The 23,965-nt window shown below is 37.8% G+C and overlaps 2 protein-coding genes across 2 annotated transcripts in view; one reads left to right on the top strand and one right to left on the bottom strand.

Moving 5' to 3' along the window:
* Positions 1 to 4,582: 4,582 nt before the first annotated feature.
* Positions 4,583 to 23,660, bottom strand: LOC100374952 (RAB6A-GEF complex partner protein 2-like). The gene is made up of 8 exons (XM_002740520.4): positions 23,154 to 23,660; positions 22,384 to 22,520; positions 14,293 to 14,376; positions 13,944 to 14,093; positions 12,510 to 12,644; positions 6,911 to 7,038; positions 6,219 to 6,396; positions 4,583 to 6,002 (listed from the first exon to the last, which is right to left on the bottom strand). The coding sequence occupies exons 1-8, from the start codon at positions 23,261 to 23,263 to the stop codon at positions 5,779 to 5,781; spliced, it is 1,146 nt and encodes a 381-aa protein (XP_002740566.1). The 5' UTR covers positions 23,264 to 23,660; the 3' UTR covers positions 4,583 to 5,778.
* The window catches only part of LOC100374800 (non-lysosomal glucosylceramidase-like), a 19,084-nt gene continuing 18,725 nt past the window's right edge, over positions 23,607 to 23,965 (top strand). The window contains exon 1 of the mRNA XM_078014220.2: positions 23,607 to 23,808. Coding sequence (XP_077870346.1) covers positions 23,648 to 23,808 — 161 coding nt within the window. The 5' untranslated portion in view covers positions 23,607 to 23,647. The remainder of the gene's footprint in view (positions 23,809 to 23,965) is intronic.

Below are 23,965 nucleotides of genomic sequence, written 5' to 3'. Positions count from 1 at the left end.
GACTATTTTGAACTGTAGGCATTAATCTGCGATTCAGCTAATAAATCTAGGTCAGGGGAAGCCCCATGACCTCAAGATTTTCCCTCACGTCACGAACCACATGACCAAGGCCACGAGGCGTAGCCAATTCTGGGGTAACTCGCTTGAAATAAAGGCCGAAACAGTTCTGCATGAGGGCAAAACTGACTTATCGCCTATGCGCAGGGATCCCTGTGGTCGTTCGGGCTGGGTCAGCAACCAAAGTCTGACCTGCTACAACGAAACCCATCCTGAAGAGAAGTAGTTGATAAAGATGCTCTGCGTTCTCCAGAAGCCTGCCCTCAGTAAATGTTCGAGGGGGCACCTGACGCCAGTGCTAGTGAGATAGCAATCGCACGGACATCATGTGCTCGGACTTGGTATCTCTATAGACTTTTAACGCAGTCGCAGTAATCCACCTGGTGATGGTCTTGCTTGCCTTGGTCGTAACACAAAAACATTTGCTTGACACCCCGTCTCGAATCCTTAGTATGGTTTTCATAGCAACTCAGTGCTCGAACCGGGCGAGAAGCAATTCTTTCCGATCCTCCGGGCCGACAATGTTTGACAGCCAGGGAATGACGATTGGCGGGGGATTGTGTCCTGGGATTTGGTTCTTGGCGAGAAACCAGATTCTTGTCTTTAGCACAACTTGATTGTCCATAAAGGTAGTACATCCGCCTGAGAAGGAGAATGCCCCCGTTCTGACTGACGCCTACCCTAGTAGGGTCAGTAGGAAGTCTGTTTTCATAGTCAAAAAATTGAGTGGTGCAGATTAGAGAGGCTCAAAGGGCGGTCTGTTTAGAGCTGACAACACTGCTGACAACACTACTAACAAATACCAGTTGGGTGGTTCCCTTGTTCGGGGTCTGGGCCTCTGATTATGGAAAATAAACAGTCTCCTGACAATCGGCTAGTCTTGTTCCCAAAGCGTTGTCAATTGACAAGGCCAACCGGTAGCCAGCTATCGCTGCGTAGGACAAACCCACTTCGTCAAACTGGTGGACGAAGAGGTCTGCTACCTGGCGAACAGAGGGATGGCATCTCCCTTCCGCTGCATCAATCAGTGTACACTCGCCTTTTCGAGTCGTAAGCTGCATTGGTGGAATCCTTATACATCCTGGCCAGGACGTTGGCAGGCCTGTCCAGTTCCCGTAGGTGTGCTCGGTGTTGTAGCAAACATGCGTTGTACTGGGTGGCTGCGTAATGCAGCCTGGAGAACTACCCTTTGAACCAAGGTCTGGATCCAATGATCCGCATTAGTTCTCGGAGGGACACCGAGGGAACGCTGACTAGGCATTCGGCTAGGTTACTTGCGCCAGGCAGATGTACTAAGCTTACCTCTGTGTCAAACTCCATGCCCAGGAACACCAACTGTTGCATTGGGTAGGAATGGGACTTTGTCTGATTTACTAAAGAGCCCAACTGGTGAGGTAAATCCTGTGTTATGTGTTAAATCCTGTCCCTTACTTGCTTGGCTAATAACCACTTGTTAGGGTTATGTAATAACCAGACGTCTAGGTACGGATTGATGTGTACCAAAGTTTGGTGAAGCAGCAGCACCATCTGTTCCACACATTCTGGTGAAACGTAGGGAGCTGTGCATAACTCGAAGGGGGGCACTCGAGATCCGAATACTTGGCCCAGCTGGGAGACTCAAAGGAGATGGCAACTTGCTGAGTGCATCGGTATGTGCAGGTAGTCCCCGCTTAAGTCTAGTGAGGCTAGCCAGTCGAAACGGTGGATGGAGAGAAAAAAACGCTGCATGGAGTCTCCATGCGTAAACGATCGAGGAGTACGTATGTACAGTCTGCCTAAGTCCAGAACTGGACGCCTGCCACCTGTAGATTTGGTACTACGAATACATTTGAGTAGAAGCCTGGACTTAATGGCGGCTGATCTACTTTGTGTATGGCGCCCTTTTCCAGCAAACTGTCTACTTCTTGTCTGATTGCTTCAGCCTTACGGGAGTCCCCTGGCAGTGCCCCCAATGGAGATTTCAGGTGTATCCCATAACCGTGTGTCAACACCTGGAAAGTCCAGGCATCGGTCACCCGCTGTCTCCAAACCGGAATACACGGCACAATCTGTGTGTGACAGGGATATGTGGGTCTGGGTTCGGCGGCTGTAAGGTGTGGGTGCTCTCTCCTCCCATGGGGCGAGCTCCTACGAGGCCTGAAGTAGACATTAAGTTGTGACCTGGCCTCTCGCCAAATGTATGCCCCCCCCCCCTGTTGCAGAGGTGTCAAACATGCTTGCCCCACTGCCGGGGTGGATGACCACCCAAGGAGGATGAGAAGACACCACCTTGTCCTCCCTCCCTGGGGCACGCCGCTACTCTTGCCTCCGCTTTCCTCCTGGCTGACTCTGGCAACGTGCAATGTGTTTCAACTGCTCAGCCCCGAAATCGGCAGCTTGGCTGCCAGCATCCCCGTTGGTATTCAGTACCCAAGGGCTCGGTGCAGACCCAGTACCACTAGCCTGCGCCTCGCCTTCATCCCAATTAACGAGATAGATGTGGCTGGGCAAAAAATATCGGTACCTCCACTGTTGGGCCTCTTACTAGAAGTCTCAGCACATGAGGTACTGGTAGACAAGTGTGGCGAGCCTCTGGTGCTGTCATTACATCTATTCATTTTTAAATACATTGGTAAGATATAAATACGAAAACGACATGGGTGAGGGAAACGAATTACAGTTGAAAGCTGACACAAAGAAAACAAACGAAGGTCAAAGGGGGGCGACACAGGGGTGAAAAATAATAACTTATCCTACCAGCAACGTTGTCGGCTGCCGTGTTAGCGGCAGCAACCCAAACTTAAACTCAAACAGGAAAAAGCAGGCTTTCAGGCTGGACCGCAAAGTTTCATCCACACGGCGCAGAGAATGAAACAAAGTGACATATTTGGCCATATGGCTACGTCTCATGGCCTCGGTCACGTGGTGTGACGTGAGGGCTGAATTGCAGATTAATGCCTACAGTTCAAAATAGTCATTTTGACTGATGGTGGGTAATTGAACGTAGTGACTTGGTCCACAAAAGACATAGTAGTATGGCCAAAAAGCAAAATGGCCACCAGTAGGCCATCTTTAATCTTATTGTTGAACAAATTGTCATGGACATGTATCCTAACATGTTTTTACCAAATTTGAACAAACAAACTGAACTGACAAAGCATGTCCAAGATACATTTTCCAAAATCAAAATGGCTGCCAGTCGACCATCTTGGATCAAATCACTAAACCACTGCATGTTTATATGTCCCACATAAAGTACTAGGCACAAGCAAAGATGAACAGATTCAATCCAAATGATTCTGAAATAAGACCCACAGATGGATGGAGGCCGATTTATAAGTCCCTGTTTCGAACAAGGACTAATAAGGAATACTGTAATATATAATAAGCACATCACCAAATCATTGAAATAAGTCTTATTTCTTTTTTACTTGCACTTATAATTAAGCAAAAACATTACTGTCAGTGATTTGGGTGGTTCCCAGTGGCTATGGTATAAATAATACGCATTTGTGGGTGGATCTCTGTCAGATTTGTCCATTTCATGGAGATAACTTCAATTCTTCAATAATTTTAGAGAATATTTGTGTCATTTGGGGGGGGGGGGAATGGTATTTTTTAATTTCTTGAAAAAGGCCTAACCTGACTGTTTCGGGTGAAGGTAACTTGGGTGTGTACCTTCAGATTTGTTCATTTTGTGACGATTTCTTCAATCCAACTTCTTCTATGTTCAACAAGTCATTGAAAATGACACAGTCCCCGTTAAGTTCTTTTTGTGCTCGTCATATTAAAGCGGAGGGGTTGTCGCGAGCGTGTCCTTGAAACTTGAGTTCCAAGTGGCGTATACAACAGATTGTTTATTTACATCAAAACGCGTGTTTCGTGTCATAGTAATATGGCCAAAATAAAAACAGCTGTTATTCAGCCATCTTTGATCTGATTATGAAACACACTGATATGTATGATGTATGTGCCAAATACGAATGAAAATGGTACATAAATTGTGGAAATATAGTAGTAAGGCCAAAAAGTCAGATGGCTGTCAATCGGCCATCCTTGACCAGATTTTGAAACAAATTGTCATGGACATGCATCCTAACATGTATAAAGTACATGTATGTGCCAAATTTGAATGAAAACTGACAGAGCACGTCCAAGATACCGCATAAAAAAACAAAAACAAGATGCCTGCCAGTCGACCATCTTTGATCCAATTGCAAAATAAATCGTCATGGACATGTATCCTAACATGTATAATCTATGTACCAAGTTTGAATGACAACTGACAAAGCATGTCCAAAATACAACATTTTCAAAAAAACAAGATGGCTGCCAGTCGACCATTTTGAATCGAATCGCTAAACCACTGCATGTGCATATGTTCCACATAAGGTACTAGGCACATGCAAAGAATGAACAGAATCGGTCCACAGGATTCTGAGATATGACTCCAGACGGACGGACGGACGCACAGACGCAGACCGAAATATAAGTCCCCGTTTTCGGACTTCGTCCGAACGGGGACTAATAAAGTATTCATCACAAATAGCTGACAAGTTGTTTATTTATCCACTGTCCCTTAATAGTTAAAACAAGCAAACTCAGATTTTTTCAGTGAAAATTGTTATCATATATTAAGTATTTAACAAGTTACATATCCATATACAAATTTTATTTACTGTTAAGAAAAGCTTTTTGTAGATTATTGAAATTTTAGGGACGACGCTTGGGGGCATGCTCTCTTCAATTTGTCGGTGGTTAGTTTAATGCGATAATTGAGAACAGAAATCACAAGATAATAACTGTTTCCATATAACTTACGAAGTCACCTCTAGATGTAATTACAAAAATGTAGTGAATTTGGAAAAACAATTTATAAATTTATTACATTGACTACCGACAGCCAGAGCATTGCGATGATTTGCAGGATGGTGAGAGGGGTGAAATCAGTTATGGTGTTTGCTTTCAACAAATATTATTATAACAGCTATATGCTATTTGGCTTAGATATAAACCTGTCAACTCAAATGTTTTCATTCTAAATGGTTTACCCCTTATACACATGCAAGTAATAATGAACGTGCACTGATCTAACACATTCCACAGATAGATAACATAATGCCTTTTTATCAGAATGCTCTAGTCGTAAATAATAATTTTTGAATAAAATATTGCCCCCTATAATGAATTACAGTAAATATTCCACTATCCAAATAAGAAAACAAACTTTCTGATTATCAGAATTACGGAAAGAGTTCCTTTTTTACCCTACCCCCTAATTTAATCATCACCCCCAAGCCCCCAAATTCAATTGTAATTGTAAATGCTTTCTCTACTACAAGGGGTAGGGTTAGTGTTAGGGGTGCAAAAGGAATCCTTTCCGAAATTAATTTTCAAGTTTTCATTTATAATTCATGTATAAGATTTGTGATGTGTACTATCAATGATCCAAATTATGTATGGCAGGAGTTCAGGACACTGAAAATCAACTGCGTAATTCTAAGGTATACACAGGACATATCAGACTCATTCAAATCCGTGCAGGTATAGGAATGTTAAAAATAACTCATAGTACAACAAGTTTTACATACATGCTTTTTACCTAAAACAAATATAGCAAATCGAAACTGAATTTACATTGTATTTAATTTGTGGCATGGACTTCTCATTATGTTCACCTGCCCTGGTATAGTAGGAATGCTTTCAAGAGTACACAAACTGGGAACAAAATCTGAATCCGGGTCAAACATTGACCGAGTTGGAGGCCCTTGCTATGGAGATGCTCGTAGCTTGAAGCGGATTGGTTGGTACGATTTTGACTGGTAGATCCCACACCATGGTCTCTACTTCTACATTTTTTGGTCCTTGCCATGTGGAGCTCTCTGATTGGTCAGCTGGTATCACATGGTCAGGAAGTGGCTGGCTGGCAGTGATGAACTCAAAATGGAGGTGGTACCAGAGACACACTGTCAAAATGATGCAAACAATCAAAAATTTTTACCTTTACACAAGTTATTATCAATCACATCATGTCTAAGTATTGTATAATAGTGACTACATGACAAACTTTATTTATTGACTTGGTAATGATATCACTAGCATTGTACCTAGGCTAAAGTAGAATAATGTATAATGAGCGAAAAGCCACATACATTTCAGGTCAAGTTCATAGGAAAACTTACCAATATCAGTGATGAATCCTGGTGTTAAATGCAGTGGTATAGGTAATTGTATATGTGATTTCGTGGTATGAAGACAGAATTCTTCATGTTTACTGTAAGTCGTAACAGCAGATGTCTGACTCGGTTTACGCCTACATTCCTCCGATATATTCTCTTCACTTTGCAAAGCAACGCTAAACTGTATAGGAATTTATACAACATGGTAACACAGTGTTCAGTGGGTTGTCATGGCCATATTATTCACTCACCTAGGGGATCCTGATAAACTACCAGTCTCCCTAGACTGGTTGAAATTATCACAGTGACACTTTGAGATGAATAACCTTTGTTTGTTGTCATCTCACAAAACCAGCATATATTTTTTCATTGCATGGGGTAACTTTGGGGGAAAATGTTCTATTTTTAAATATAACAAATTTTTTTAATTACAGAATAACATAATAACAGAATATAATTTCAGTAATTGATTTCATTGGTGTATACATGTACATGTTATTCTTGATAATATTTTTTTTATCTTCACACCACGGAATTACTGACAGACACTGCACTAAGACCAAGTTCCCCCAAGTCTCTTGCTGAAAGTGGCTCACCAGACATCTATGGGTGCCAGAGGCAGAGTCAGTCACAGATATGCAGTGCCAAGAGACTGGAAATGAGAACTGAGAAAGAACAAGAAATCTTCCACCCACCTGCAGGCATGGTATTGTAGCACCTGAGAAATCAAACGTAGCAATGATGTCCTCTCCTATTTTATAAGCTGGTTTAAATAAACAGAACCGTCCAACTTTACCTTGATCATTGGTGATGTTATAAAAATCTGAAAGACAAAACAAGTTATAACTATACATGAACCCCCATGAGTAAGTTTAGGAAATATATGAAATTTGAACATAAAGGGTCAAAACATGTCATGACATAAACTGCCCAGTGGATGGTCATTTTAAATCTGAATGCATGTTCATATGTATGATATATAGAATATAATACTGTAAAGGGGTTAATTATTCACTGGGTTTTAATTTAGCTTACTTCGCTGACTGGAAAATGCGCTAAATTAAAACTCAGTGAATTTGTAAAATTTAGCATAGAACACATTATCTAAATGACAAAACCGTGAATTTAAAACACACTGAATATGCCTGAAATGGTAAATCAGCAAAATTTAAACCCAGTGAAAATTAGTCATTTTACAGTATTTGGTAATCGTAGTCCTAAGTAACTATTAAAAATAGCTAGACGTTTCGAGCAATGGCTCTTTATCGATAGCATGGAAGAAAATGTTTAAACATACAGGTAGAACATATGCGCGTAACATGTTCTATTGTGGAATCATTCAGTGATTCTATTTTATAGTTCTTGCGTGTTCAAATTTACAGTACCAATTAACTGTATATTTACTAAATAAGATTTCCTTGCTTTAGCATGTGTTTCCTGAATGCAGATCAGGTTGAACTTCACTTGGCATATAGCAAACAGACATGACCTGTATATGACCAGCATGCTAATCCTACGAGACGGATCATCAATGGATATCACTAGTATTAATAGCTACAGAAATATGTATGAACTGCATAGCTTAGCCCTGATTATTACATGGGGCTATTATTATGAATAGTTATTATGAATGATGCAATGTAACGCGGGCATATTTTCACAGGCAGTAATGTTATCATGTGCTTGGCATTGAAGGTTGTCTGTCCACAGATTTTACACTGTGATATAAGCAGGTTGTATGAGAACAAGATTAGGTTATGCAACTTTCATATTATGAGGTTAAGTATCGACTGACACATAGTAGAGGATGATGCAGCCCTGAACTGCCTGAGTGCATACTTTGCAGTATTCTTGTGATGACCTTATTATTATACGTCTTTCTGCTTGAAATAATGATTTAATGAGCGATAACAGTCCAGACGCACATTTTCCAAATAAAGAAGAAATTTGAGCGTATCCATAATACTTTCAACACATCTGTACAATGTTTTATGGATGAATGGATTCTATTGTTTGCGGTGTCAGACAATAAATTTTAGTGATATATGCGATAAAGATCTTATTTCATGCAAGTTCCACGTGTACGTCAGAACTGATCAACAGTATCAAAGATTGCTTCACAGAAAAATTTGAAAGCAAATTTATTGCTCTATTAAAAATGACTAAAAACATACAATGTACATACTCACCAAATATGCAAGGACGCAACCAAAATTAGCCCAAAATGCACACTAACTATTTTTTTTACAGTCTCATTTCAGATTTAATCTTTCCAGAAACACGAAAAATGATCCAAATTACATCTTTTGTTCACCTTCATGGTGGTAATCACCTCTTAAGGTAGCGAGAAGGGAAATTTTCACTTTTTTCTTGATTTTTCAAAAATTTATTAAACGTTCACTTTAGACCTTGATACATCATCCCAGGTTTACAAAAGATCGAAATTGCGGAATAACGTCGCTCAAATCAGTGTTTTAAAACGCTAGCAGAAAAGACTACAACTGCCGTTTCGTGGATATTTGCACATTGTTTATCTTTGAAAGGGTTTAAATGATAACATCTTATCTGTATACTCTGTTGTTGACGATTCTGATATAACGGGTGATAAGCTTCCCGTCTCAAACAATGCGTGTTTGTCTAACGTCCATTGTCAGCATTATTGTCAGTCGAGACTTCGTCCGAGAAACATGGTCATACAGTACCCATTTCGCCCAACCTTCCGCTTTTACATCGACTGCTTAACGCTTAATTTCCGACCATGCGGTCTTGTCCGACCGGAAACCGACCGCATTTTAATTGCGGTTTTTTTTTTTGGGGGGGGGGGGGGGCTCGCTCGCTCATTGAAAACACTGACCGCTCGTCCAAACACTGATCACTGGCGCAGAAGTGGTCAAAATGGTGGTTTTGATAGTAAAGTGTGAACATACAACTAACTAGTATTAACTAGTATTAACTATTATTAAATTCTGAACGGCACTTCAAATCTAAAATTATCAACGAAAGACTAGGTTTTATTTTAGGCTTAGAAATATTTTCTTTCTGTCAGCCCATGCATGGAACTGCCATTTAGCTTCATGGTCCTTCAGCTTGTCTTCGCCTCGGAACACATCGCGAAGACTCAATAATCAGGAAAGAAAACCCAGACAACCATGTCGTACTTGTGTTGAAATACATTTTGTATTTCATGTCAAAATATTGTTTAAAATAAAATATTCAGTCCAAGCCAAATCGAGGCCAAAGGGTCAGGTTGCGTGCATATAATTATAGATAGTTAAAACGAAAAGTATTTGAACTTTTGTCAGCTGTTCAACATCTATAAAAACCATAAAGACAATGTGAACCTCGGAAATTTTTTCTGTTAGTCCGAATTTTAAATGCGTGCGAGCGAGCGGTGATATTTCGGGGTTTGCGCGGTCGAAAATAAAGCGGAAATTGTCCGATCAAATTCAACAAGCGGTCAAAAATGCGAGAAAAAAGGTGATTGGAAAGCGGGAGCGGGCGGGAGGTAGTGCGAAATGAGTACTGTAAATTTGCGCAACTTTCTTTTAAATCGTTTTATTTTCCAAGTCAATATTCTATTTTACTAATACCATGTTTTCTAACGCAATGGCGAAGAAAAGAAAGAAAGCGTTGACAGATGAGGCAAAGAAAATTCTGCCACTCAGTGTCGAACTCTGACACAGCAATTTTTTTTTCAAACATCGGCCATTTTGTTTCACCATGAAAACCGTTTTATTAGATCACTTATCAGAGACACTTGAAGGATTAGCTTGTTTGTAAACTGTCAGCATGTACAGTGGGACAGTAATGTTTGTCAGAGGATTATCCATCGTTGTTCGTTTGCATAACAATGGAAACCCGAACATTCCTGGAGTGGGGACTCAAATGCCAGCAGTTTTCTTCATTTTTCACGCTCGAGCATGAAATTATTCATTATCTGACACTCTTTATGAGCTCTATGATATCAGTGGTTAATATGTTTGGCCATTTTTAGTGTATATTTATAATAATGCAGCAAATCTACAGTGTTTATTAACCAAGATTGTTTTTCGCGTTTTTCTCGAATTGAAGTTTCGATTGAGTACGACTCATTGGGACCGCCGCCAAATCAAGTGCGTTCGGACTAGGACATTCAAACTCGCAGTTATCGTTCAAAAGATAATGATGGTGCGAAATATGTCTGGGTTTTTAAAGAAAATGCTTTGTCACAGAATAATAGTCTGTTAAAGGTGCCAAGTATGAAATAATTTGAGGACAAAAAAACAAACCTGCATAGAAATCGGAATAATAGGTCTTTTGATTATCGGAGACGCATTTCAATGGACTTGATTACGGACAATGCATGACGTAAATTTCACCAGGAAATTCCGCAGTGTGCTCTCGCAATCGAGGACTTAGTCATTTTTACAAGATTCGCCATTTTTGATGTCACGTGATAATTATGTAAACGATGACCGTCCAGTTTGTGCGAGCTTGTACCTCTATACTTAGTCTTTTGAAATATATAAGCTAAATTACTCTTCTGAACAAGACAACAGACAGAGAATGATTTATTCGAAAACGTCACAAAACCCTTCTCGCTACCTTAATTCGTGTGTTTTCAAAAATTTGTTCTTCATTGCATATCACCACCTTGTCTCATCATTTGTACATCCATTATTATGAACATAATCAAGTTAGCTTTACTGTGATTTGCTATATATTTTGCCAGAAAATAAAAATACAACTACACTTCTGGTAAATCATAATTTTTTTTTTTAAGTCTTGCTGCTTGAAATAATGATTTAATGAGCGATAACAGTCCAGACGCACATTTTCCAAATAAAGAAGAAATTTGAAAGCATCCATAATACTTTCAACACATCTGTACAATGTTTTATGGATGAATGGATTCTATTGTTTACGGTGTCAGACAATAATTTTTAGTGATATATGCGATAAAGATCTTATTTCATGCAAGTTCCATGTGTACGTCAGAACTGATTAACAGCATCAAAGAATGCTTCACAGAAAATTGTTTAAAGCAAATTCATTGCTCTATTTAAAATGACTAAAAAACATACAATGTACATACTCACCAAATATGCAAGGACGCAACCAAAATTAGCCCAAAATGCACACTAACTATTTTTTTTACAGTCTCATTTCAGATTTAATCTTTCCAGAAACACGAAAAATGATCCAAATTACATCTTTTGTTCACCTTCATGGTGGTAATCACCTCTTAATTCGTGTGTTTTCAAAAATTTGTTTTTCATTGCATATCACCACCTTGTCTCATCATTTGTACATCCATTATTATGAACATAATCAAGTTAGCTTTACTGTGATTTGCTATATATTTTGCCAGAAAATAAAAATACAACTACACTTCTGGTAAATCATGATTTTTTTTTTTAAGTCTTGCTGTTTTGCTGAAATAGCACTAAGCAATCTTTTGTTTATTGTGTTTCAAATTTGGACAAACGCAGACAAATATAAATATTCAATAGCGCTTATCCTCTATTAGAAGTGTATGTGTTTTCAGGATTAATAAAGGGAAATATTATCTACATAAGAAAGTCACATGTAAAAAGCTTGTAATGATAGAAATATGGTACTGTAAACCATTTATTTTCACTGGCATTTGATTGCACTATTTTGATGCTTTCAGTAAATTTGTAAGTTTTAAAGGCCCAATTTAATTCACTTGCCCAGACAAGTGTGAATTGAAGGTGTGGCTATGCTAATGAGTGTTGTTAATCACTTGCATAGCCTATGACGCACCCTGTTTCAGCGGTCCAACATCACGTGACTTTGATTGACAGTAGTTAGTTGATCAAGATTAGTAGCGCGTCCCTTTCCCTGGTTCGTGTTTTTGACTTTTATCCACCAAAATCTCAGCTGGTACACTATTTATTGTCATAAATACTACACACAGTCACTGCTGTGATATTCATAGTCACATGCATCAACTTTGGCACAACATAATCGACCTATAAGTTTGAGAAAACGCGTTTTTACCGAAGCTTGGCTGGAGCCGTTTACTAAAGAGTGACAAGCAAGGAAATAATCCCTATTGTTTAGGAGCATATTTATAGTATACCTGGGCCTTTAAGTTCACAAACTTTGCAGAGAAACAATGGAATCTATTGTTATTTCACATGTTAACATTTAATTTAGCACATTTTACTTCACAAAATTAGTGAAAATAAAAAACAGTGTATAATTAATGCATTTACAGTACTAGAATAACACAATCTGCTTCTATAGTAAAATAGAAATATAATGGAAAATACAGTAACAATATCTTACTTGGGGTTCTTCTTGATGTTATCGTAGTAATAACTTGCAATGCCATGTCTAATAATGATGTTTCCTTCTTCTGTTCAGCCAAAAATGGATTACTTGGGCGTTGACTTTCTTCATAGATGCTTGTATCACCTAAACCTAAAAGTCAAAACATATAAAAAAGAGGTATTTTTTTCAAGATTTCAAAACTACATGTACATGTATCTATGATTGTGTAACAAAATTGTCACATTGACAGGACGGGGACTGAAGTTGGCTGAATAATAATAAAACTTGATATCACTACAGTACTGAGAGTTTAAAAACTGATGTTGTTATATCAATGTGACAACAACCAATATGGTCATTATCTGCCAGGGAAAACATTAATCAAAGAACGCTTAGAAAAAAATCGCTTTTCAAATGAGAAGCTTGGCAACTAATATTTGTCAGCTATTTAAATGCACAACATGAAAACAATGTGATTCACATTATCAAAATTACATACAGAAAATACATTTGATTTTTCAGACATGGTTTTCAGTACAATTTATTCCAGAGCACCTATGTCATGAATTCAATTCAAATCTGATTTTTTTTAGATATCACAAGTAGGCTAATAATAGATGTTTTCAACATTAAAACAAATCATGTCTGTGGATTACCTCAATGACCCAAATGAATTATTATAAAAATTAAGCAATTATTATGCATAGATTTAAGTCTGTATATTGTTTCAGAGTGCACATGTAAAAAGGTTTCATTATAATGTGATGATTAATCCTAACTAAATTAGTGGAAAGTTAAATATTACGCAAATTAGGTAATTATTATGGATGTACATAACCAAAACTAATTAGATCGTCACATTGTGTTAGAGTACATATGTACCAAGATTGATTTAAATAAGATAAGTACAATCTTTCATTGAAATGTGATTAGAACCAAAAAATTATGAATTATTATTATGCAAATTAATACGATCTTATTTTAACCTGAAACTGAGCAGGTCTGTGCATTGTTCTAGAGCATCTATGTACGAAGTTTCATTGAAATGGAATAATTAGTACTTGTGATATAAGTGAGAAAGATTAAAATTGACTAATTATGCACATTAGGTAATTAATATGCACAGATTAAGTCCAAGCTAATCACGTCTGTGCATTGTCCTTGAGCATCTATGTACCAAGTTTTATCAAAATCCAATGAGTGGCGCTTTAGGTATCAGTGGAGCAGTCATGGAACAGCTAAAAATTAGCTAATTATCATACAAATTAATATGCATGGATTTCAACCAAATGAGCTCAGAACATCTATGCACTAAGTTTCATTAAAAACCAGCATATGATTCTTGAGATATCAGTGGAGCGGACGGACACACACGTACAGACAGGCCAACTGCAAAGACTCCCATTGTGTGCTTCGCGCACAGGAGTAAAAAACCATGGCAACACTCACCATAAACAACCAATACTCTGAATGGTATTCGGAGCAATTTTGTTGCCGAATTTAGTCTTTGTGTTCCAATAGTCACTTTGTAGGAATATTTTACTGACTGTCCTTTATATGATGGTGGTGCATCTCTTGGTATACGTTCTCTGTAAATAACTAAACAAGAAAAAAAGTTTTAAAATGATCATTATCTCTTTGAGGTCACACTAATACTGAAAAAAAAAGTGTGTCAGTTTAAAAAAGAGTTTATTTTTAGCTAAATTATATTAGAAATGCAAGAAACAAAACTTTATGGCAAGTAATTGTTCACATGCAAGTAATCATTGATAATCATCAAAACGAAAATAATTCTTACATGTTTTTGATTCTCCCGGAGACAGTGTGAGATTGCAGAATAATATCCGTGGATGTGTTGATACAACGGTGACTCCTCTTTCACCTGAATCACAATTGAGAATGATAAATAACCTTGTTTAATACATCAGGGAATAAAGAGACATTCTAGACACATTAAAGTGTCAAGACTAAAATGTGTGTCATATTTACATCACATTTGAACATTTTCCCTTGTTTATGTTATGGAAACAGCATGGTTACTAAAATAGTAACAGCGGATGCCAAAACAATGTAGTGCAAGCCTGAAATCACGGTTCGTAACCGTGCTGAAATTGAATCTCAAAAGTTCAGGCTGCTATTACATTATGACTGCAAGCAAAAAAAAAGAAAATGAACAAATCTAAAAGAGGTCTACCTGTATAGTATCAAAGCAACTGGACTTGTAGTTTTTAACAAGAGGACAAAAATATCACTTTTTACCAACAAGCAGCCTGTCGGTGAGATAGCTCCGCTGTTAGCAATGCACATTTCAGTTAAAGAACTGAAGATATCATAAACAATTTATGTATAGTATCAAAGCAATCGGACTTGCTGGTTTTTCAACAAAAAGTCGAAAATATAACTTTTTACCAAAAATTACAAAAATATTCATCAAAATTAGAGAATTGAAGATATCATCATGAAATGAACAAATCTGAGAGAGGTAAACATGTAGTAATTGAAGATATCATCACGAAATGAACAAATCTGAGAAAGATCCACCCAAGGTGCCTTTGTCGACAGCGGAGCTAAAAATGACCAAAATATTCATCAAAATTAGAGAATCGAAGATATACTCATGAAATGAAAAAATCTGAAAGAGGTCTACCCGTAGTACCTATATGTATAATATCAAAGCAATTGGACTTGTGGTTTTTAACAAGAAGTCAAAAATATCACTTTTTACCAAAAATGACCAAAATATTAATCAAAATTAGAAAATTGAAGATATAATCATGAAATGAACAAATCTGAAAGAGGTCTACCTGTACCTATATGTATAATATCAAAGCAATCGGATTTGTGGTTTTTAACAAGAAGTCAAAAATATCACTTTTATAATAAACTTTGCTCGACAAAGTCGGCAGCGGAGCTAAAAATTGGAGAAAAAAGATTGATACATGTAGTTACAGCTATTAGGTTATCAAGCAAATACTGAAAATAAATCTATTTTCAGATGAGTAAATATGTCAATTACAATACATATTACCGTAAAATCTGTATTAGAAGCCTCGGGTCCTACTATTTAACGCCCGGACACGCGAGGGAGTGTCCGGGCACGCGTGGAGGCGAACAGGGGGGGAATACCTAACGCGCGGGGCAGCGGCAGCAATCCTTGTACTGTATAATATTCGTTTATGCTCATAATTTGAACTGGGGTGGCGAATTCGAGCAGCTATCCACACTTTTTATGATCGACGCCCGGGCATTCCGGCGAGTCGAGTCCGCCATGTTGTTTACTAATTTTGGTTAGCGTTTAACAATAGGACAATACCATTTGATCCATGGGGGTGACAGTCCTACGAATGTGCCGACATTGTCGAAGGACAAGGACAGGAAAAGTTTGTGCAAGTGTGGCGAGACTCCCGTAGTTACGCGGAAATTATTTACCTCATGTGAAAAAAAAGCATTTTCGAGCATACGTATCGAGACCAAACATAATTTGTCGATAATCGAGTGTTGCAAGAAAAAGTGAGATTGTCGCAAAATGTAGCAAATCGTTTTCAAAACAGTGCCGCTAAGAAAGTCTCGCTTTGTTTGCGCCCACTGTAAAACATGTATAGTAAACCGCCCTTTTAAAAAATATTTTTATTAAAAATAAGTACAAGTCAACTAAAACGAAAATTAAAACATGTATAGTAAATAGACAGACACCTCGCCCTTGTGGAAAATATTTTTATTCAAAATTATTCAAAGTACAAGTCAACTAAAACGAAAATTAAAACATGTATAGTAAATAGACAGACAGGTTTGGAAAAGATCGATCACGGGCGTGTATACAGAAAACTACTGGTAAGTAAGTAAGTAAGTAATTCTTTATTGCTATCGTATCCCATTTGAGATCTTGACAAAAAGTACAATAAAGTCAAAAACATGTAATAATAAAAAAATGAAAATAAAAGGAAATACTAAAAATACAGTAAATGAATGAAATAAATACACATCTCACAATAAGAGATAAATGAATAATTGTAATATAATGTAAATAAATGTAAATCTGTGTTTTGTGGGTTTTTTTTTTTTTTGAGTATGGTATGTAGCTCGCCAACTGGGCTTGGGATCTCTCCATCGCGTCAAGTAGTCATTCATTCGCAAACGTGAATTCGTACAGCGGGCGATGAACTAAACTTGACCTTTCGATGTGTCGCTTCCAAGGCGTTGTGATACTCTCTTTATTACTACCTATATTTAATAAAAGTGGGAACGTCATTCAGTTTCATTGTTAACGGCAGGTTACACTAGCGCACCGGAAGCATGTGTGCGAATAGAGGTCATAGCCGTCGCATCGCGATTTTATAGTAGCTCACATACCGGACTCACACCCTGCTCGGGGATCATGTGGTCCGTGTTACGAGCCCGGCCGTTACAAATTGGTCTGGGATCAGCTTGTAAATAATCTACTGTAACTATACACTGCACAAACAAACTACAAGAGATTCCATAAAATAGAAATACAAGGTGGCATTTATCACGCCATTAATTTATTCAAGACCTTTTGTTACCTGTTATAGCTCCAAACAGAAACAACAAATGCTTTGTCTCTCGACGCAACTCGCCCTGGTTATGTAAATGTTTTCCCTTACCATCAGGCTCCAAGCCGGAACAAATGACAACCTTTTTTTTCTGAATTACACAAGTTCATCATATTTGGTATGTCATGTTTATTTGAAAAAAAGAACGTGCCTTGCTTGGGCTGAACCACAGTTACTAAAAAATAGTGACCGTGGTTGAACTGAATTAGGGACAGCGTATGTTCCCCTCTTTGTTGTAGTTGTACAATAGAGTGTCAATCACAGCTGAATACGTGTCGCGGCGTCAACGTTTGAAATATGTGGACGAAACGTAATATATCCCGTACGCTATACTGTGCACGAGATTGACCAAACTCTGCGTTTTCGACAAGAGGTATAAACCAGGTTTACCGTAAACTGCGTGTACAATAAGAAATTTACCGCATGCTGTAAGAGTGGGGACAGGGGGTGGGTGACTGGTACAGGAAATAAAATAGGCATCTTAAAGGGGAACCGCTCAATCCCTTGGATTGCACCAAAGAACCATGGGACACTATTGTTTATGTTGTTTACAATGTTAATCTATCTTTTGTTATCCATTGTTATTTTAATCCAGAAAGTAAATTTGTTGTAAAATTAATCTTAACTGGAGGGTGCCCCTTTAAGTTTTTACAGGAAGTTACCATTTACAGTAAAAAAATCGATTTTTACACTTAAAGATATATTTGATATTTTGTGTTTAAGAATCTATATTGAAAGCTTAATGTGGAAAATGCTTTATACACTTACAAACTATACGATCTTTGTACAAATCATGGATGAATAAAACGGTTGATTACATTTTAAATCTTGTCCATGGCTACGAATATACGTTTTTTATTTGTTTGAATTGCATTACAAAGTATAAAAACATTGGACGAAAATATCCCCTCTGTACCGTACATGAGATTTACAGAACTCTGTACCGTTCACGATATTTAACCGTATGCGATATTCTTAGGATACCGACTTTATTGCAAGTGTGTGTAGCATTGTCACCTGCATACAATGCTGTGTTTACGGGGACACATAACAATGAGAAAACAACATGGGGTGAATAATTTCTGCGTAACAGACGTCTTACATGGTCATTTTTAAATGAATCTTACTAAACAATACTACGGGAGTCTCGCCACACTTGTACAAACTTGTCCTGTCCTTCGACAATGTCGGCACATTCGTAGGACTGTCACCCCCATGGATCGAATGGTATTGTCCTATTGTTAAACGCAAACCAAAATTAGTAAACAACATGGCGGACTCGACTCGCCGGAATGCCCGGGCGTCGATCATAAATAGTGTGGATAGCTGCTCGAATTCGCCACTCCGGTTCAAATTTTGAGCATAAACAAATATTATACAGTACAAGGATTGCTGCCGCTGCCCCGCGCGTTAGGTATTCCCCCCCTGTTCGCCTCCGCGCGTGCCCGGACACTCCCTCGCGTGTCCGGGCGTTAAATAGTAGGACCGGAAGCGGGTCTCATCCCTAATAGAAGTCGCGAAGTCTTTTTGAATAATTGAGAACCAATGTGAATGTGTAGATGCTCTAAATAGAAGCCGCATCCCCTCTATTGCATTGTACCTCTTAAATAGAAGTGGCGGTTTCTAATACAGATTTTACAGTACTAGTTTATTTTAACCATTTGAGCGCTAAAGTCATCTTTTGTCATTGTTCACAAATAAAATCCACTACAGTCAAACCTCGATTATCTGAACACAGTGGGCGGTGACGAATTTGTTCAGTTAATTGATCGTTCGGATATAGGAAATTATGTCCTCCTTCAGCCCAAAATTTTAGAAAAACAAAAACTAGCAAAATGTCACACCAAATTTTCTGTGGAAAAAAAAATGGTGCTCAAAGGGTTGACAGAAATGTAAAGCTTAAGGATCCATTGTATTGCCACTATCACAAAATGTATACTGTGCAATCATTCAGTTTTGTGCTTTTTTTTTCAATTTTGCATGTAGTATAATTTCACCACTTCACATCAGGCTAATCAAATCAGAACTAAGAATGATAAATCACAAGCATGAATTCGCATACGCCAACCGGTATGAGCGACTCTCGACAATGGCAGTTAACGAGGACTGCTGATTGGGCAACACATTTTCAACACATTCACACATTTTTAAATTCATGATTTTTGCCTTTTCAAGAAAAATTGTGAAATTAAAAACAAGAATATATTAATACTACATCATGACCGATCACTGTGAGAAAAATTTTTGTTCATGTAATTTAAAAAAGTTACAACGTTGATGCAATAAAATAGCAGGCAGGACTCCAGAAGACGTACCTACACTTTATGCAATTTTTTTTTAATTATGCTAATTTATTCATGACGTAGCAGTTTCTGTGCTCATGAATATTCATTAACTTGTGGGTCAATACATTTTAAAAGGGGCGATATATTATTTTTGGGGGAAGAGTTAGAAAGGGGGATCAGTAATCATTAGGGGGTCAATACAAAAGAAGGGACCCATTTGGAGAGCAGCCATGCTCCTCGTGTCTGTTGTTGCACGTGACCTACAGCTGTCAACAGTGTTCGTTCTTCGTCGACTTCGACTGGCTTCCATGTGAGGTAGTATTCTTGTGTTCTGTTTTTCTGACTTGAGTTTTTGAATTCGCTGTTTATGTTTTTAACGTCTTTCATGTCTTTTGTAGGAGTGTCCAATCCGTGATTCGAACTTGCGATCTTTGAGTTCCCAGCGCACTGTCTTGTCCACTGTACCAAGAGTGTCTTCACACAAGAGATAGGATTTAAGTCCTATTCATAGGAGCACTGTCTTCACTAGCAGTCAAAAATCTAACTAAACATACTGGATTCGAACCAGCGATCGCTCACATTGCTGACATAGTACAAATCAACTGAGCTATGTGGGTAGTCATGCAAATTGAATAATTTGTTGTCAATTTAGCTTTATTGCCAAATAGTGTTTGCGAGAAAAAGATGGGCAGGCAAGGGAATTGAACCCGGCTCCTCCTAATCACTATGTAGAGAACTGACCCACAAGACCACGATGGATTGACTGGTTTTGTTTGCATTTGATAAGAGTATATAGTGTGTATATATATAAAAATACAACATAGTTCTATGCTTGAGTTACAATTGTCCAAAAAATTGGCAATTTTGTGTTTTTACTTGTGTAAACTATATACATGGCATAACCCGTTAGTGTACATTTTGCCAATTGGGTGTTTGCCATTTGCGTTGCCCATACCTGACCCGACCCTAACCCTAATGCCAAGACACGTTCCTGTTAATAATTCCGTTGCCCATACCTGACCCGACCCTAAACCTAATGCCAAGACACGTTCCTGTTTATATTTGCTCAATAATGATACTCTGTTGTGCACTGTCTGCGGGTAAGTTGCATTGATGTCAACTGATTAAACAAGTCGCGTTTAAGTAATTTCCACTATTAACAAGTGGTTAAATTGTGACAATAAATGTGTGGACAAATATTTGAGATTAATTTTGGTGTAGACAACTCGTTTAATTATTTTACACCTTTACAAGTAGTTAAATTGAGAGAATAAATTTCTCAACAAATATTTAATACTTAGTTTGGTGTAAACAACTCACGTTTGATTAATTCCCACAATTACAGGCTGTTAAATTAAAAGAATAAATGTGTGGACAAATATTTTATACACACCATTACAAGTTGTTAAATTGAGAGAATAAATGTATGGACTAATATTTGAGTCTTATTTTGGTGTAAACAACTCGCGTTTGATTAATTCCCACAAATACAAGTTGTTAAATTGAGAGAATAAATGTGTGGACAAATATTTTAGACTTATTTTGGTGTAGAAAAGTCGCATTTAATTTACTTCCACAAATTACAAATTGTTAAATTGAGAGAATAAATGTGTGGACAAATATTTGAGACTTATTTTGGTGTAGACAACTCTCATTTAATAATTTTACACCATTACAAGTTGTTAAATTGAGAGAATAAATGTAGGGACAAGCATTTGAAACTTATTTTCGTGTAGACAACTCTCATTTGATTAATTCCAACAATTACAAGTTCTTAAATTGACAGAATGAATGTATGGACAAATATTGACCATTATATTTGTGAGTAAATACCTGTTGTTTAATTAATTTCCACCTCTACAAGGTTGTTAAATTGAGAGAATAAATGTGTGGATAAATATTTGATACTTATTTAGGTGTAAGAACTCGTGTTTGACCAACTTCCACCATTGCAAGTTGTTAAAATAATGAAATAAATATACTGGTATCATTGGATATTTGATTTAATTGTGAAACTTTCTAACAAAATGTTAACAGCTGGCTTCGAACCCTCAATCAACAATTCCGCAGACACAGTATAAATTCCACAACACCACAGAAGATATTCGTCTGTTGCCTGAATTGTTTTCGTAATATAGGGAACGTCATTGACACTTTAACAAAACTTACCTTGACTTGGGTCTTGTTTATCTCTTGTGACTGGAAAGTGTTGAACAAATTGCTCGTCGTCCAGTTTAAGACGTAAGTTATTTTATTATTTATTCATTCAGTTTTGTATGGTGGAGTTTTGTGAGGTTTATTATTTTTTCGCGACGTTCTTTACTTACTTGTTTACGGTTTGAGAGATTTCAGTTTATTTGATTTACGTTTTTATGGTAGCTCTGAGCGGGACTCGAACCCACTGTCTTTTCAAGCTAATTTTGTTTTTATTTGATGGCACGCTTGTGTACCACGCCACGACGTTGGTCGTTAAGTGGTGTTCATTTTTCTAACTACTCCAGTGTTTCGATGAGTTGAACGGAAAAGCCAAAACGATTGCTCGTTTCTGATTGCTTCGGTTCTGGCGAGTGTGTATCTCGTGTGATTCGAACCCATGTCGTTTGTATTGAGCGTTTTTTTTTATTTCCCATGTTGGCTACGCCGTAATATGCAACCACTTCCCTGTTTTATTGTGATTTTGAGAGTGTTTAATGATGTCTTCCTCGCCCGTCACGCCATGACCCAGTTTCAACCACACGGCCATTTTGCAACAAGTGCATGACCCTCGGCGTCACCCGACTGACTATATGATCGTTCTGTTCAACTGTTAAGCTAGGATTTATTACCGTTATTATCATTATATTGTCACATGATTTGTTTTACCTTATGTGTAATGTCTTAAGTATCTTTATTGTAATTTGTATATACCAATTCGTATATACCGAGGAAACGACCCCGATTGAAGGTCATGTATTTTGTGACGTCACCAATTCGTGTGTAGGTACGGCTTCTAGATCCGTGCCAAATAGTAAATGACCTATGACCAGCACCTACCTCTAGCTGGTACGAAGCTAGTTGTATTTCCAGACTGTGAGAGATCAGTTCTTCTTGGTGGTTGAATGACTCGACTCTCACTCACATTGCATTGACAACTAAGCTGTGCACTGGCCCAGGTCAACGTATCAGGCTTGCTGAGAAATACAAAAAAATAATCAAGATGAATAATCTAATGATAATATAGACATTTTTGCATGGGTGGTATTTTGACCGCTCTTGCCTAGTCATTGGCAACCATAATGTAGGGTAAGAGTTTCCTCACCCATGACTCTAATCATATAACCCTGATATTCCAGTGCCTCACCCCCAGTTAAATTGTACATGTCCCTCTTCAGGACAAGTATAGTTATCTGGAGAAGAATATACAATTAAATTTGGGGCTTGTTCGGGTTACGTACAGATAGGGTTAGGGTTGCATGAGATTAGGGGTGGGGAGGTGCTTAAGTAACTCTTTCCCAGCGGCCTCAGATTCATGTACCAAACTGGCTATATAAGAAAAATCTTTTATTGTGAAACTGTCCAACACATATTCAAATTTATATTATCATTATAAATTAATAAAATAAAAATATCCACAATGATGTTGATTTCTGTCAAAACAATAACTAAATCAAGGTCATAACCAAACTGATTAGGACCCACTCAACAATAAATTTTGTTATGTATTATTATATTATTAATACAGAAGAATAACAATGTACAAAAGTATTACTATTAGTACATTATATCACAGTCCATCTAGATAGAGGGACTGTGATTATACATACCTCGTACTGACATTATCGCAGACAGGATTGCTGAACGTAACGGTACATTCTAATGTCTCACCGGCTAGAAATACAGACCCTCGAACAATGTTTGCAATAACTTCTATCATATTGAATTCAAACCAGAGCCAGCGGCTTGAAATGTGTACAAAAGTACAGTCTCCGTGGCACAAACGTTATCCTTTTCACTTCCGGTTCACAAAACAAAACAAAACAAAAATGTATTTGTTGAAATTGCATACAGCATACAGCTACCGTAACTACTCCCAGGAAATTCTTCTTTTTTCTTAAACACACTTGCTTATTCTGAACATATCTACTAAACGTTTCCAACACAAAGATATTTCTGACTGGAAAACTGGGTAAAAAGCCCGTACACTACGCACCGACACAACTCAACTATTTCAAATACATATTCATACATCGATGACGTCATCATAACCTACGAATACAGCAGCACATAAATCGGTGACGCCACACAACAACATCAGACCATGGCAGACGATGAATGTAGTTGTGCGGACTCCACTTTCCCGTCTACCGTACCGGAGTTTGGCTGGAGAATCAAACTTGATCATGTATTCGCGGAAAAGAGGGCACCTCTCAGAAGCCTGAGACTGAAACAGATTCCTGAACTCTTGCCGATGTTTTTCAGGTGAGGGCGATAACTTTTTTTCTCCAGTCAGACCCGGGGACAGTTATTATTAATATTACGGGCAAAGTCTATCATACAATATCAGTACATTCAATTTATAGAGTAGATACCGTGTTTTGTGATTGACTGGTATAGCGTCTGTTTTTAGCTCATCGTC

The sequence above is a fragment of the Saccoglossus kowalevskii genome, chromosome 13, assembly GCF_978046115.1.
Source record: "Saccoglossus kowalevskii chromosome 13, keSacKowa6.1, whole genome shotgun sequence".
NCBI lineage: Eukaryota > Metazoa > Hemichordata > Enteropneusta > Harrimaniidae > Saccoglossus > Saccoglossus kowalevskii.
The sequence above is the reverse complement of the archived record's forward strand: the minus strand, read 5'-3'. Positions and strand labels throughout refer to the sequence as shown.

Coding starts and splice junctions, on each gene's coding strand:
- LOC100374952 (XM_002740520.4), bottom strand. CDS start 23,263: ATGATAGAAGTTATTGCAAACATTGTTCGAGGGTCTGTATTTCTAGCC. Junction 14,094..14,292: donor TCCGGGAGAATCAAAAACAT/GTAAGAATTATT, acceptor TTTCTTGTTTAG/TTATTTACAGAGAACGTATA. Junction 6,397..6,910: donor CTACAATACCATGCCTGCAG/GTGGGTGGAAGA, acceptor ATTCCTATACAG/TTTAGCGTTGCTTTGCAAAG.